The sequence below is a fragment of the Hydra viridissima genome, unplaced genomic scaffold (genome assembly GCF_058129835.1).
Source record: "Hydra viridissima isolate aposymbiotic clone 2 unplaced genomic scaffold, HvirCarnegie_v1 scaffold_7, whole genome shotgun sequence".
NCBI classification, from domain to species: Eukaryota; Metazoa; Cnidaria; class Hydrozoa; order Anthoathecata; family Hydridae; genus Hydra; species Hydra viridissima.
The window spans coordinates 15,601,288-15,614,452 of NW_028324306.1; the positions used below are offsets into that span (position 1 = coordinate 15,601,288).

General features: G+C 30.6%; 2 protein-coding genes across 5 annotated transcripts; both read left to right on the forward strand.

Annotated features, from left to right (window-relative positions):
• Positions 1-3,138: 3,138 nt before the first annotated feature.
• On the forward strand, positions 3,139-4,784 carry LOC145184703 (uncharacterized). 3 transcript variants are annotated; one of them, XR_016454371.1, is made up of 3 exons: positions 3,139-3,260; positions 3,504-3,675; positions 4,051-4,284. XR_016454371.1 is itself a non-coding variant. In XM_090093696.1 (3 exons), the coding sequence occupies exons 2-3, from the start codon at positions 3,546-3,548 to the stop codon at positions 4,653-4,655; spliced, it is 462 nt and encodes a 153-aa protein (XP_089949822.1). In that variant the 5' UTR covers positions 3,139-3,260; positions 3,542-3,545; the 3' UTR covers positions 4,656-4,784. The 3 variants fall into 3 exon arrangements, 2 of the variants coding, with proteins under 2 accessions (XP_089949822.1, XP_089949821.1); XM_090093696.1 differs by lacking the exon at positions 4,051-4,284 and adding an exon at positions 4,324-4,784 and having other exon boundaries at positions 3,542-3,675; XM_090093695.1 differs by lacking the exon at positions 4,051-4,284 and adding an exon at positions 4,324-4,782.
• Positions 4,785-8,823: 4,039 nt separating this feature from the next.
• On the forward strand, positions 8,824-12,309 carry LOC149886341 (uncharacterized). 2 transcript variants are annotated; one of them, XM_090091946.1, is made up of 5 exons: positions 8,824-8,957; positions 10,656-11,010; positions 11,104-11,224; positions 11,546-11,828; positions 11,904-12,309. In XM_090091946.1, exons 2-5 carry the CDS (start codon positions 10,675-10,677, stop codon positions 12,079-12,081), a joined length of 918 nt encoding a protein of 305 aa, XP_089948072.1. In that variant the 5' UTR covers positions 8,824-8,957; positions 10,656-10,674; the 3' UTR covers positions 12,082-12,309. The 2 variants fall into 2 exon arrangements, with proteins under 2 accessions (XP_089948072.1, XP_089948071.1); XM_090091945.1 differs by lacking the exon at positions 8,824-8,957 and adding an exon at positions 10,309-10,460.
• Positions 12,310-13,165: the final 856 nt, after the last annotated feature.

A 13,165-nucleotide genomic window follows, 5' to 3' on the forward strand; every position in this document is an offset into this window, starting at 1 on the left:
CATTACGAAGGCTGCTTTCCTTCCCAAGGTCAGCAAAACCGCACTGATTAATTATTTGAAGGACTACACCAGTGGTCCAATTAGTAGACCGACTTTGCTAACTAACGATGAAGAACGAATAATGATGCAAGAACACATTAAACTCGTTGAGCGGGTTTTTCAGTTTTCAGATTGAAACACTGTGCAGTAAAGTGCACAGTGCTTCGATTGTGAAGGATTATTTGCAGAGTATTGGTAGTCAGCATTCATTTCAACGTGGCAAACCAGGTATCGATTAGATCTATGGGTTTGATGAAAGAGTTGACAAGACGAGTGTCTTTGCCACTCCTAGCAAACAGGTTATGTGCATGTAATTCAGTGGATATGTGCATGTAATTCAGCTGTGGTAAATTACTTCTTTGAAAAGCTCACATCAATATATGAGCATCTAGGCTTGAGAGGGAAACCTCAGAGTATTTTTAATGTTGATGAGAAAGGCAGGTGATGTTCTTTAAACGTGGCGCTAAAAACACACACAAATGTGGCAACCTCGACAAAATGCATGTACACTGTACAGATTTGCTGCTAAGCATTTGGTCAGTAATTCCCAGAAGAGAGGCCATAGAAACCGCACCAGATACACCATCAGATAAAAATGAAAAGCGGGGGCGTGTCAGGTGTATGTTAGCTGAATGTCTTACCTCAGACGAAGTAAGTAGACGAATGAGAGAAGATGAGGCACACAAAGGTGTTTAGAGAAAGGTAATATGAACCCTTACAAAGCTTTAGCCCCAAAACAGTCGTGTCAGAAGTTGTTATTATTGCTTGAAAAAAGAAATCTAATACAGGTAAATTAGTTCACAAGTTTTTTTTTGATTATTCACCTGGTTTTATCTGCTCGCAATCAACTGGAGAAAACGCTACTATCAGCGAAAAGTTTTTATAAGTTTTATGCTCGCAGTATTCGCAAACCATCTCGATTGTGTCTATAATAAGCTATGCCTATGTAATTACTTTGACATCATTTTTTTTACAAGATAGTTACAACTCGAAGTACTTTTTATCTGGTATTTGTAAATTGTAAATTAATAAGACAATTTTTACTTTGAACACTATAACTTTTTTAATAATGTATTACAAGATAAGCGGGGGCAAAATTGACACAGGAGTTAAAGTTTCCCCGCAATATAGGGTAACATTGACACATAATATATTAACATAGTTGGTGCCATTTACTACAACTTGCAGCTATAAGTATACTGTATTCTTGCTTAGCCTTGTAACAACAAGTTAATGTAGTATCCTTTCTTAATTACTTCCACACATAATAACCAATTAAAATAATCGAACTGTGACAGAAAAAATACTTGATAATTTTAAAATTTTCTTGACGTTTTAATCTAGTATTTTGTTATAATGCTGGATATTTTGTTGTAATGCTGCATATTTTGCCATCAGCCTGACCTAATGTGATCCCAGAAAAAATAAAAGTAGTTTTTAAAAGCAAATCGTTGCTATTTTGTGTGATCTCTTACATGGAAAGGTTACACAAAGTTTGATATCAATGTTTCCCCATGCCTGAGGTAACATTGATATATTTAGTAGGTTCATAGAACTATGTGTAGTGAAATTAATTATTGCTTTAAACAACCTAGAAACTGTATGCAAATGCAATCTAAAGATTCGAACATAGAAAAAAACCAACAGAATAATTTAATTTCAAACATTTTTTTTGCATGATGACTTCAAAAATATTTCAAAGTTAAACCCCAGTTTACCCTATTCAATTCAGTTTAGACGATGCAAGGTCTTCTAGTTCGGAGAAGATTAGCAACAGTCAACTCTAGTAAATATTGTGTCACCAGTGCCCAAATCTTATTCGCAGAGAGCGGATTTTTCACATAAAACTTACGTTGCTCTCTTTGCGTCAGAAATAGTCAAAAATTTACTTCTCTTCAAGGATTGGAACTTATAATACTGTAATCTAAAAAAAAAAAAAAATTAAAAAATTGCGTCATCTTATGGTCATCTATATTATACTTATCAAACATCCTGTATATTGTATTATAGATTGTTATTTTTGAGAATACAGTCATGAACAATATTTTTATTGAATTCAGAATTTTCATCATCAAATGCTATTAGGAAGTGCTGGTAAAAGTGAACAGGAGCACAACGAAAGTTTAAACAAGCAGGTGGTTTAATAAAAGACCCATTCACTACACACAGGATCAAAGGATTAGTTGATAAATTTGAAGAAACAAACAGGTTCTCAACCAGCAGAAATAAGGTCGTCCATCTTTAGAAGAAGACCGAACACCAGTTGTAACGGAATCACTGCATCGTATTGCTTTGGAGACAGGTTGCTGCTCCACTCAACAAGCTGTAGATGATACGAAAATTTCTAAAATATCCATTTATTAAACAAAAAAAACTTCAAATGTTTCCTTACAATTTCACCATGCTACAGGAGTTGAAAGCAACAGACTTACCACTTCGACTCCGTTTTGCTAATTGGCCGCTTCAAAGTAAGGAACTTTTGAACTCTGTGTTGACAGATGAATACCACTTCTATATCAATGGCAAAATAAATACAAAGAACTGCATTACAAGAAAACCCAAATGCTTCATACAAAATTCCACTGCATTCTGAAAAATGAACTGTTTGGATGAGTGTTTCCAAGACCTTTAATGTCCATCCATTTTTGTCGTGGCCTGTTTGGAAACTGCTGTGTGCAAGAATATGGAGGCCATTTCGAGCATCTATTGTAAACTACAAAAAATATTCCTAATTTAGTTGTGCTTTTGAAGTAAAATTTACTGCAGTTTGATTATTTTTTTCTTTTTGTTAGCTTATGCTCAAACGGTGAGCTACTTTTCAAACATATATATATATATATATATATATATATATATATATATATATATATATATATATATATATATATATATATATATATATATATATATATATATATATATATATATATATATATATATATATATATATATATATATATATTGGTTAGAGATATTAACGGTCCCTTCGTTAAGTTAGCTCGTTGCGAGGAAACCAGATTTACACCCTAAGTCAATTTCAAGTGGATTTTTAAAGGATATTATCGTTGCTTTTAACAAACTTATTAACGTCAATAGTTTCCTATTTACGCGATCAGTTCACCGTTCAAACAATAAAAATGCATTTACGAATTGATGTCAACAACTAATAATTTTTCATTTTTATTGAGTAATCAAATTCTGAATGTTTGGCAAATAGTTTAGTAAGTAGCGTTTTTCTTCGTACTTTTTTAAAAACACGGTAGTAATAACAATATATTACAAGTGATAACCTGCATTCCGTTAGGAGTTATTAGTTCTAAATTACACTGAAATTATTTTTGTTTTACTTTATTCGAATTGGACTGAAAATTTTTGTTTGAGGTTTTTTTATCTCTGACGAGTAAAGTGTTTGTGGCTTTCTGTTTTGTTGAAAGATTTTTTTGTTAATTCTTAAAATTTTAAAGTAAATAGTTCGAGGTTTATATCAAATTTTATCAAAAAGATCAATGGGCTGTTGTTTACCGCGACTCGCAAAACCTGATGATGTCTTGAGTCCAAACGACGGAAAGTTATGCTTTCGTACAATCTCGGGGGGACTAAAAGCTTGCAAGAATAACTTACAGCAATCTTGGCCAGGTAAATTGCTTAGAACTATAATAAAACTTAATTCAAGATATCATTTTACTTCTCTTTGTTATGAACAATCAAACTGAGATAATTGAAAGCGCATAACACAGTTTGAACCTTTTTTGACACTGGTATACTAATGGCAATAGATCGTTGTTTTTAGTACAGAAAACTAATATCCACTTTATCGTGACTGACGTAAAGTTTTATTGATAGGTTGTCCCACTTATGATCCAATTTAAGTCAACCTTTTGTTTGTAATTTAGCTTTGTCCTTTTGTCTTGAATATGTCACTTCTCGTTTGATTGTTTCAGACCTCCTTTTGGCTCCAATTTCTTACCACATGTGACTTACTTCTCATTACTATGACTTTTATTTGTTTAGTGAAATACAGTAAGGAAACTCTTCATCCCGACTGCAAGTTCTGTCAAAACCTGAAAACATGTTTAAATAATTGGAGGAATTTGAGATTCTTTTAAGTTAACAGGAGAAATTGATGTTTTTGTTGATACTCTAATTCCTTGTGCCACTTCTCACCGCACTCCCCGTGTTATTTCTTTATCCTCGTGTTTTTGTTCTTAAAATTGAAAACTAAAATGCTTTTTATTCGTCGGTATTGTTATATTTTCCAATTTTATAATCAATTTTTTTATTTAGCCGGAACTTTGTTCATTACAGACAGATTGTTAATTTACTTCTGTAAAAATGCCGAGGTGCAGCGTATAAGTTTCAGTATTTCTGAAATCGGTAACCTAAAAGTGTGCTCAGCTGTTGACAACTACCGCACAATTCCGTTATTATTTTTTTCTAATAGAGCGACGAACGGTTATATAACATTTCAAGTAAAGACACAAGACCAGCAGTTCTGCGAAGTCAGCATTAATGTAAATGATTGCAAACGACTTGCTGATCAAATTCATTCGAATAGAAAAAACCTACGAAAAACCCTAAGTGCTATAAAGGAAGAAGCAGAACAGGCCATAACATAAATTTCAATTTAAACATGAAGCGTTGCAATTTGTTTCGAGAACTCTCAGTTTCTTTGAATGAGCGCCCTAAATTTTCTCCATTCATGAAAATTTAAACTGGAACACATTTTTAAATAGAATAAATTTTAAGTGTTTTATCACACTTTTTATTGTTACATTCGTTGCGTTACACTTGATGTAAATCTATTTTTGCATGAAGAGGAAAGTTTTTCCCCAAAATTCAATATTCCAGTTATTAGGTTTAGAAAAAGTTTATATTTTTAACACGCGAAATATATAGATATTAAAAGGGATGATAAGCTAGTACGGAAAAGCACGCATATGTATAAAATTCACCCGCGCATGTGTAATACAAATGCCCCAAGATGGCGACCAAAATGAAATCAACAAATTGAAAAATCAATTTTCTTCGGTTTTATTGATTAAAGAAAATGTAACCTCATTAATCATACCTAGCATATGCTATCAAGCAATCTACAAAAAGGCTACAAAGATACCGCAGATAATAAGGCAACTCTGCCAAAAAATTTTTATCTTACTGCATCTTTCTTTAGTAAAATTTGTTAAGCAAAGATAAGGTTAACACAAATTCTACAACAGATAATAGCGAGGTTTTGAAAAACGAAAAACTTTTTAAAATATGACTAATCCCAGCAACAGTTGAACAGAGTTGGCCAAAATACCCAAAAATCACCGCAAGTATTACATGCTAAAAGTTTGTCATAATGGTCGACACATGTTCATTAACAGAAATATTTATTAAAATAAATGTTAAATAGCAGTGAAAATATTATTTCATCCGGTTATTGAAACGTGCATTAAACGCGCGTTTCATAACACTTTTTTCATTTTTTAAATTATTAACTTGGTATTCTGTTTTAAATCAGCTTTACTGAGTACCAAAATAAGTTATAAACATTGTATTAACATTACTTTTTTAGTTCAAACTTTGAAACAGTTCAATCAAATTATAATCCTTAGTTTTTATGCATTATCAGCAGAAAATTTTTTAAGCTAAAATCCTGTACTTTCAGACATCAATTAAGTTTTATTCCGATCCCCCTTCCCCTCCCTCTCTCCCTAATAAATATTCCTGTTAACGAACATGTAACAATTATTACAACAAACTTTTAGCATGTAATGTTGACAATGATTTTTGAGTATTTTGGCCAACTCTGTTTCACTGTACACTGCGCCTTGCATAACGAATTGTTTACTTTATGAGATTAAAAATTTTGTTTGTTTTGAATATTAATTAATAAACTATTTATAAAGTAACTTATGTGTTTTTAATTGAAATTTAAAAATGGTATGCAATACCCCCTAAGTACCTCAAAATACTAGAGCGTGGGAGCGAAGTTGCTGACACATAAGATCCCCAATAAAAGTCAGTACTCAAAAAACCCAAAATAGTCTTCATTGTTCTATCAAGTTACAAAATGTATATTACTTATTTTTTTCATTCATTTTTTTCTAATTTTAGGTATAATATTTCTAATATTCAAAATAGAGTACTATACGCTACAGGGAGATTTTCCGCGTCTTATGATTAACATCGTCTTATAATTAACACTGGATGTATATGATTTTTAATCTTTTAAAGATTCAAAGAACTTTTTTTTTTTTTTTGCTATTTGAATCTTCAGATTTCTTTGTATTTTTTATTAGTGATTTATTTGATTCCAAGAAATTAAAACATAAAATTCAGATTAAAAACAACAAATGATGAGATATTAGGGTTTGAATTCTAACCTGGTTTCTAAAAACAACCCGGTTTTTACACCCTTTGAAATTAATATATTACAAAAGAAATAACAACCATATATCCGAAAGTTGCACTTAACTAACTTAATAACTTACTTAAATATTGCTTAATTTTGTTAGCCAATAAATCAACCCACCTTCCCCCTCCTTCCTCATTAATGTCTATAATTAAACTAAATGCATTCTAACAATCTTTTTCTAACAAGAACTTATGTTAAATATGCAAAACAATTTTATTACATTTTAGTGAGTTTTGTTAAGCAATCGAAATCGTACAACCCGTCAAGAAACGTTCTTTTGATAAATTAAGAAACCTTACTTTTAGTTCAGTATGACCTATTTTTTTTTTAAAATACAGTGTTTCTTTCATTTTACTTGAGTAATTTTTTCTAATTTTTTTTTAAATCAAACAAGTTACTTTATATTTTCTCCAACGTGCTTTTTGTTTAAAATGGTGTCATCAACACAATTATCTTTTTTTAAAAGGCTCTTTTTCACATTTGAGCACATTTTGTCTCGAACACACGAATAACTCGTTACAATTAATAGTTTACACAATGAAACTTTACAAGGTTAAAAATTACTATTAAAAAATGACTTTTTAGTATTGAAATGACTTTTTAGTATTGATTATTTCAAACTATTTAGATACCAAATACCATGTGATATGTATGAAACTTGGGGAGGGGGGGGGGATGATCCTTGATAAATTAAGTACAATCATGAGACCAAAATGAAATGGACGGCTCCAAAATAAATGCTGCTTTTACCGCCTAAGAAAAATAGAGCTAGCAGAGAAAATTGTTGATTTGTCATTTGACACAACTGCCTCAAATACTAGACAAAAGAATGGAGCCTCAACAAATTTGAGCATTCAAAGAAGTTCTAGTTTGAGATTAAGATTCAAATTGAAAACAAGCTCAAAGTCAAGGTCAAAGTTGAGGTCCAGTTTCGGTTCAAGGTTTAGTTCCAATTCAACAAAATACCTCCCTACACATCAGCTATCTAGAACCACTTTACAAAAGATAATAAAAATTATGGCAAGAGGCAAGCAACCTGCAAGATCTGTGACAGGATTCTGATGTAGCATCAGTCAAACAATGTATGTGAATGCAAGTAGTGTTTTAAGAATCCATCTGAATGGTGCTCAAGGGCAATCATAGATAAAACTCATACAGAAAAGTAGAGCGAAATGAGCTGGGAGCTGGCAAGTGTATAAGCATAGTTGTAACCTTACAAACAAATGATTTATTAAATTTGTTAGCTTTGTTAGTAGTGTACTATTTGATACAAAATTTATACAGTTTTTACTTATCGTTTGCAATACACATACGAGTTGAAGTTGGACATAATCTTATGTTCTGGCTTGATACAGTAGATCATCCCATCTTCTACAGATGTTGTTAAGCGTAAAAAGCCTTGGTACAACATGAAGCAAGCTACGAAATATGCAAAGTTTAGGCTTCACCTTGAGACTTTGACTACAACTAAGAACAAGCTCTTGATGGAGAAACTCACAGCATGAAAGCAGTTAGCCCTTAACTTTGATAACTGGTTGAGTAGGAACAATCACACCTCAACCACCCTAGAATAATTATGACAGAAACTAGAAAATTACTAGAAACTTTGAAGATTCAATTGAAGATTGACGACTACGTTTAGTTTTATTTTTTTTTGATTTGTTTACACTTGGAACCGTCCTATCAAATTTTGTTTACACTTGGAACCGTCCTATCAAATTATGTTTATACTTTGAACCGTCCCATCAAATCATTTTTAATTTCGATTGTGTTTAACTTAATAGTATTTTTTGGATTTTAAGATAAATTACTGGGTATAAGACATTTAAGAAGTATTTTTAGAAAATTAGAAGTTTAGAAGATAGTTATGTGATATTTTTTAGAAGGGGGGGGGGGGGCAATATTTTATTAACAAAACGATTAATATAGCATAGGATAATACGACGTATTAGTTACAAATCCATTTCCATACAGTTATTTCTAAGACAGTTCAATGCATTTTCCAGGTTCAAAGTTAAGTTTTTTTCTTTTTGGTTTTAGGTGTTTGTTTCTTTTTATCAAAACACAGATTTTCTTCAACATTTAGTAATAACAGATTCATGAAAACTGGTTATGAAATTTAAAATCAATTTTGGATTCAACAAACTCCATACAACAAGTTTCGAACCTCTTTCTTAAGTTTTCAAATTTCATTCTAAAATTGCTCAGCAAAATAAGAAAAATATTGTAATAACTTTTTTTTTTTCTTCATAAGCAATCAAAATTTCGCACCAAATGAATTTAATTGGTCGAAACAATTCTACATCAAGTAGTAGGCAAATGTGAGCAGAATTTGGTGGCAAGCAGCCAAATTGAATCAAAATTTCATTACACAAAACTTAAAGTTGAACAAAGGTTTACTGGTTTGTAAAAAATATAAGGTGATAGTATCTGGCCAAAAGTTGAACCATAGAAAGTTGTTGGTATTGGAAATTTTGAAGTGCTTATCACTCAAACAACATATCTAACCACCTGTTTGGTAGTCACCTTTTTTTTTTTTTTTTTTTATCTGGATTATCAACTAAATTATTCTTATTATAGTTAATGGTGCATGAGGAAAAACTTCTTTCAAAGTCTCTTTTAAGCTTTTAAAATACTTAAATAACATTTCTCTGTTTGCATTTGCACAGCTTCTTTTAAAATTATCCGTAAGCCTTGTTGTTAAATGCTTGTTGTTTTGCTTTAAAAATGAATATGTAAAATCAAGACTTTAAAAACGAATATGTAAAATAAGGTAGCAATTTTTTCAAAATTCAAAGGTAGATCTCCTTTGAATTTTGAAAAAATTGCTACCTTATTTGTCAAAATAATTTCTCACTAAAAAACGCAGATTCCATTAAAAAAACGCAGATTCCATCAAAAAAACGCAGATTCCATCAAAAAAATGTAGATTCCATCTAAAAGAAATCCCATGTATGACAGCAAAATAATGCAGCATAAAAAATCAGTAAATGAAAAAATAGTCTGTCCTCCCACTTGTTATTATGACGGCTTGTACAGCAGTCATTTAAAGTTGAGACAGGAACATTATAAATTTTTGATGCCTCTTATTGACTAATACCATTTTCAACCGATTGTAAAGCTTATGATTACTGACTCGTCAAAGTTTTAGCGATGTGATCTAGAACATGTATTAGATTTATAAGTACGCATATTGGCTAAAAGCAATTATGGACTGGTCAATGTCACCCAATTCTGCTCATATGCTATGGGACGACATTGACCAGTAATTTTTTTGACATACATATTGTATTTTATGATAAAAGCTTCTTGTATAGAATTAACAACATCATGTATTCGAATCAGGAAAAAAGTTTCAGTCTGAAATTTCCTTTACATCACTAGATAGTAAAGGTTACACTTTACTTTTTTCAATGATTTAAACCTCATGAGATAAAATTAGCAGCGATCAACAAGAAAACAACTTCATACATTAAAACCACTAACAATCAGTAGATCAGAAAAAAACAACATTAGACAATAATTTATTAAAAGAACTAAGCTCAACAACAAAAGAAATAATTTGTAAGTAAAAATTATTATTTCCAGATATTTTTTCGTGTAGAATTTTTATAGAGCTCTTCCTCCTCCTCATCATCCTTTTCATCGCCACAATCTTCATCGCTTGTACGAAATGCATTTCACATTACATATATCATCTACGTCATTTTACTTCAAATGCTTTTGAAATAACATAAAGACAGGCTTACAGTTTATTCATTCCATCGCAATATTTTAATTCAAAGAATTGAAACTCTAAAAGAATCTCATATCATGCCATACATTATTTGTGCACAACGAAGTAAAATATGCATAAGACCATTTCAATCTTCTGAAAAGAAACTAAGAGATTTCTGCTTTGATTGTTGACCACAAGAAAATAGAATTTTTTTGATGCTTCAAACTTACAGCAAAAAAAAAAAAAAACTTTGAACAACGAGAGTTAAAAAGATATGAATAATAATATAGAACACTTTTTAAGGTAAATAAATAAGTTTTTTAGCATTAGTGAGACTGATGGTTTTTAAAATAAATACAAAGACTTGAAATTTGAAAGCAAATTTATTATGGTTTAAAAATGAATCTTTTACAACTGTTACTTAGAAAAATTAAAGATAGATAAAAAAAAAAAAAAAAAAGTAAAAGTTTTTTATAAATACCTAAAAAATCTTTTTAGATGGTGTGTTTTCTTGGCGATGGTAGATGGCATTTTCTTGACTGAGTGCACAAGTGACACATTTTGCAGAATGGAAACATTGACATCGTCTGTAAAAACCCAGCTCAGTTATATGAGTACAAAGCGTTTAGTGTCAACTTTTTTAAATGTGACAGCTCTTCAAAAATCAAACGTTAAAAGCGAACAACATTGCATTAAAAACTGCGTTGCGTCTACTGAATGTTTATCTGTAAACCTGCTAACTAACATACTTTCCGGTAAAAGCGAGTTAGAATGTCAACTTCTTAGCCAACAGTCATATGCAGATCTGAATAAACTTGTATATCTGGAAAATTCTCTTCATCTTACACCAGTGGTAAGATTAATGACTATATTACCAATTCTTAACTTTTTCAACTTTTCAACATCTTATTTCAAAATTGCACCAAGCATTAATAATTTCTTTTAGCATGCAGGATGTGAAAAAAAAGTTTGCAAGAATAACGCAACATGCATACCCAACTATAGAGATGACACATATACCTGCAAATGTCAATCAACAAAGTTTGAGGGTACTTTGTGCGAAAAAGGTGACTAAATATATTGTGCCAAAACATGAGAAAGTACGACAATTTATGTCAGAATACAACAAAATATGTCAAAGTATAACAAAATATGATAATATATGACAATATATAACAATATATGACCAACTTATGACAAGTTATAACAAATTATGACAGTGTATGACAAAATATAACTAAATGATAAACGTAAAACAATAAGTATATAAAAAATTAGCTTCATTTTTTATCATCTCACTATAATCCTATTTCTAATAAAAGCTTCAAAAGAAAAAACTTAAGTTTATCCTATATTTCTGTTATTATTTATTACTTTATTTGACTTAGAACTAAAAGTTGTATCGTTAAAGTATAACAGAGGGACCGGTTTAGCTGATACTGAGTCAATGATGAAGGACTCTTATTATCAAAATAATAAACAAAGTTCTACATGTTTGCTTGACTTTAAAGATTCTGTTTCATCTGGAATTGGAGGCCAAATGTTCGCTTATTTCGTTCCACCTCAGACAGGAATATACTACTTTACGGTCACGTGTTCTGTCTCTGAATATTGTAGGCTCTATATTTTGACACCTGGAAAGCAAGATAGACGAATACTTCAAAACAACGGGTACAGTAATGTTTAAAAATAACTTCATATTTATTTAGCTCTATTGGTATCTGAACAATTATTTCAAACTTTTAGGGGCACAAGCTCTGGTGTTTATATGGAGAAGGACAAAAAGAAATTTTTAGAAATGTTGACCAGCGTTCGAGCTTGTGCATCAAGTTGCTACACTAATTCCTATTCTTTGGCTGTTCAATTACCAAATGGAACTTTGTCCGATCCAATATCAAACGCTTATTTAGCGTCTTTATTTTAAACTATAAAAATTTGCTGTGTCGTTTTTCAACTTATTCTGCACTAACAAATGGAGTTAAACTGGTTTAAACTGGATGCAAACTTCTGAAAAATGTTTATATCCAAAAATCAACGATGACATAAACTTCAATTTTGTAATAAATTATATTAAATTTTAAATCTATAAATTACTCGCAATTTTATAATAATGGGAGATTTTTTATAATGATTCAAAAGTTTTTGTTAAAAATAGATGTTTATTTTCTTAAATGAATTTTACTAACATGTTACGGCGAAATACTTTTTATAAATTAGTCATTTCGAATCGTTATGTAGTAAAGAAAAGGAAACGTTAAAAATGAGACACGAAAGACTTGGATACGAATGACAAAATGCAGCAGGAATGAACAGTTTGTGGAAATAATTTTCATAAGCATTTTCCGCACATCCTCGTTAAAATTTTGCTCATACGTAAAAAAATATTTTCTCTAATTCTTACGCTATCAGCTAACCTAACCCTGCCCTCAAATTTCAGCGTAAGCCCGACCACAAACCTAAAGTTTCCTTGTGCTAAAAAGCAATAAATGTATATTTTTTTTACCTTTCTTTAGTATGATTATTATATCACATTTTATTATCATTACTTACTATCAATATTATTATGTATTTTTACTTGTACTGAAAATAACATTTGGATGAAGAAATATCTACCAAAATAAAGATAAAAAACAATTTCAATCAGAAAAAAAGACACAAGGAAAGGAGAAAGAGGTTTATCTTGTTGACTGATCATGCTCTTTTATATTAAATGAGCACAATTTTTCTCTTCTTTGTGTTTAAGTTTCCATTTTTATCCAGTTAACATTTGTTAAATGCCAGTAAGTAGTATATCTATTGACATACATAAGCTGTACACGAAAACATAAGGACCACAACTCAAGATAAAGTTAACTTTCAAACTAAAGGCATCACAAAATGTTGAGGCAATATAGTTACCTCAATCTTAAGAAAAAAGAGGTACATTTTCAATGTCACAAAATTTATTATTTTGTTTCAAGGATTGACCACGGATAGAAAGTTTACATAGGAATTTAGAAAAGGGTTTA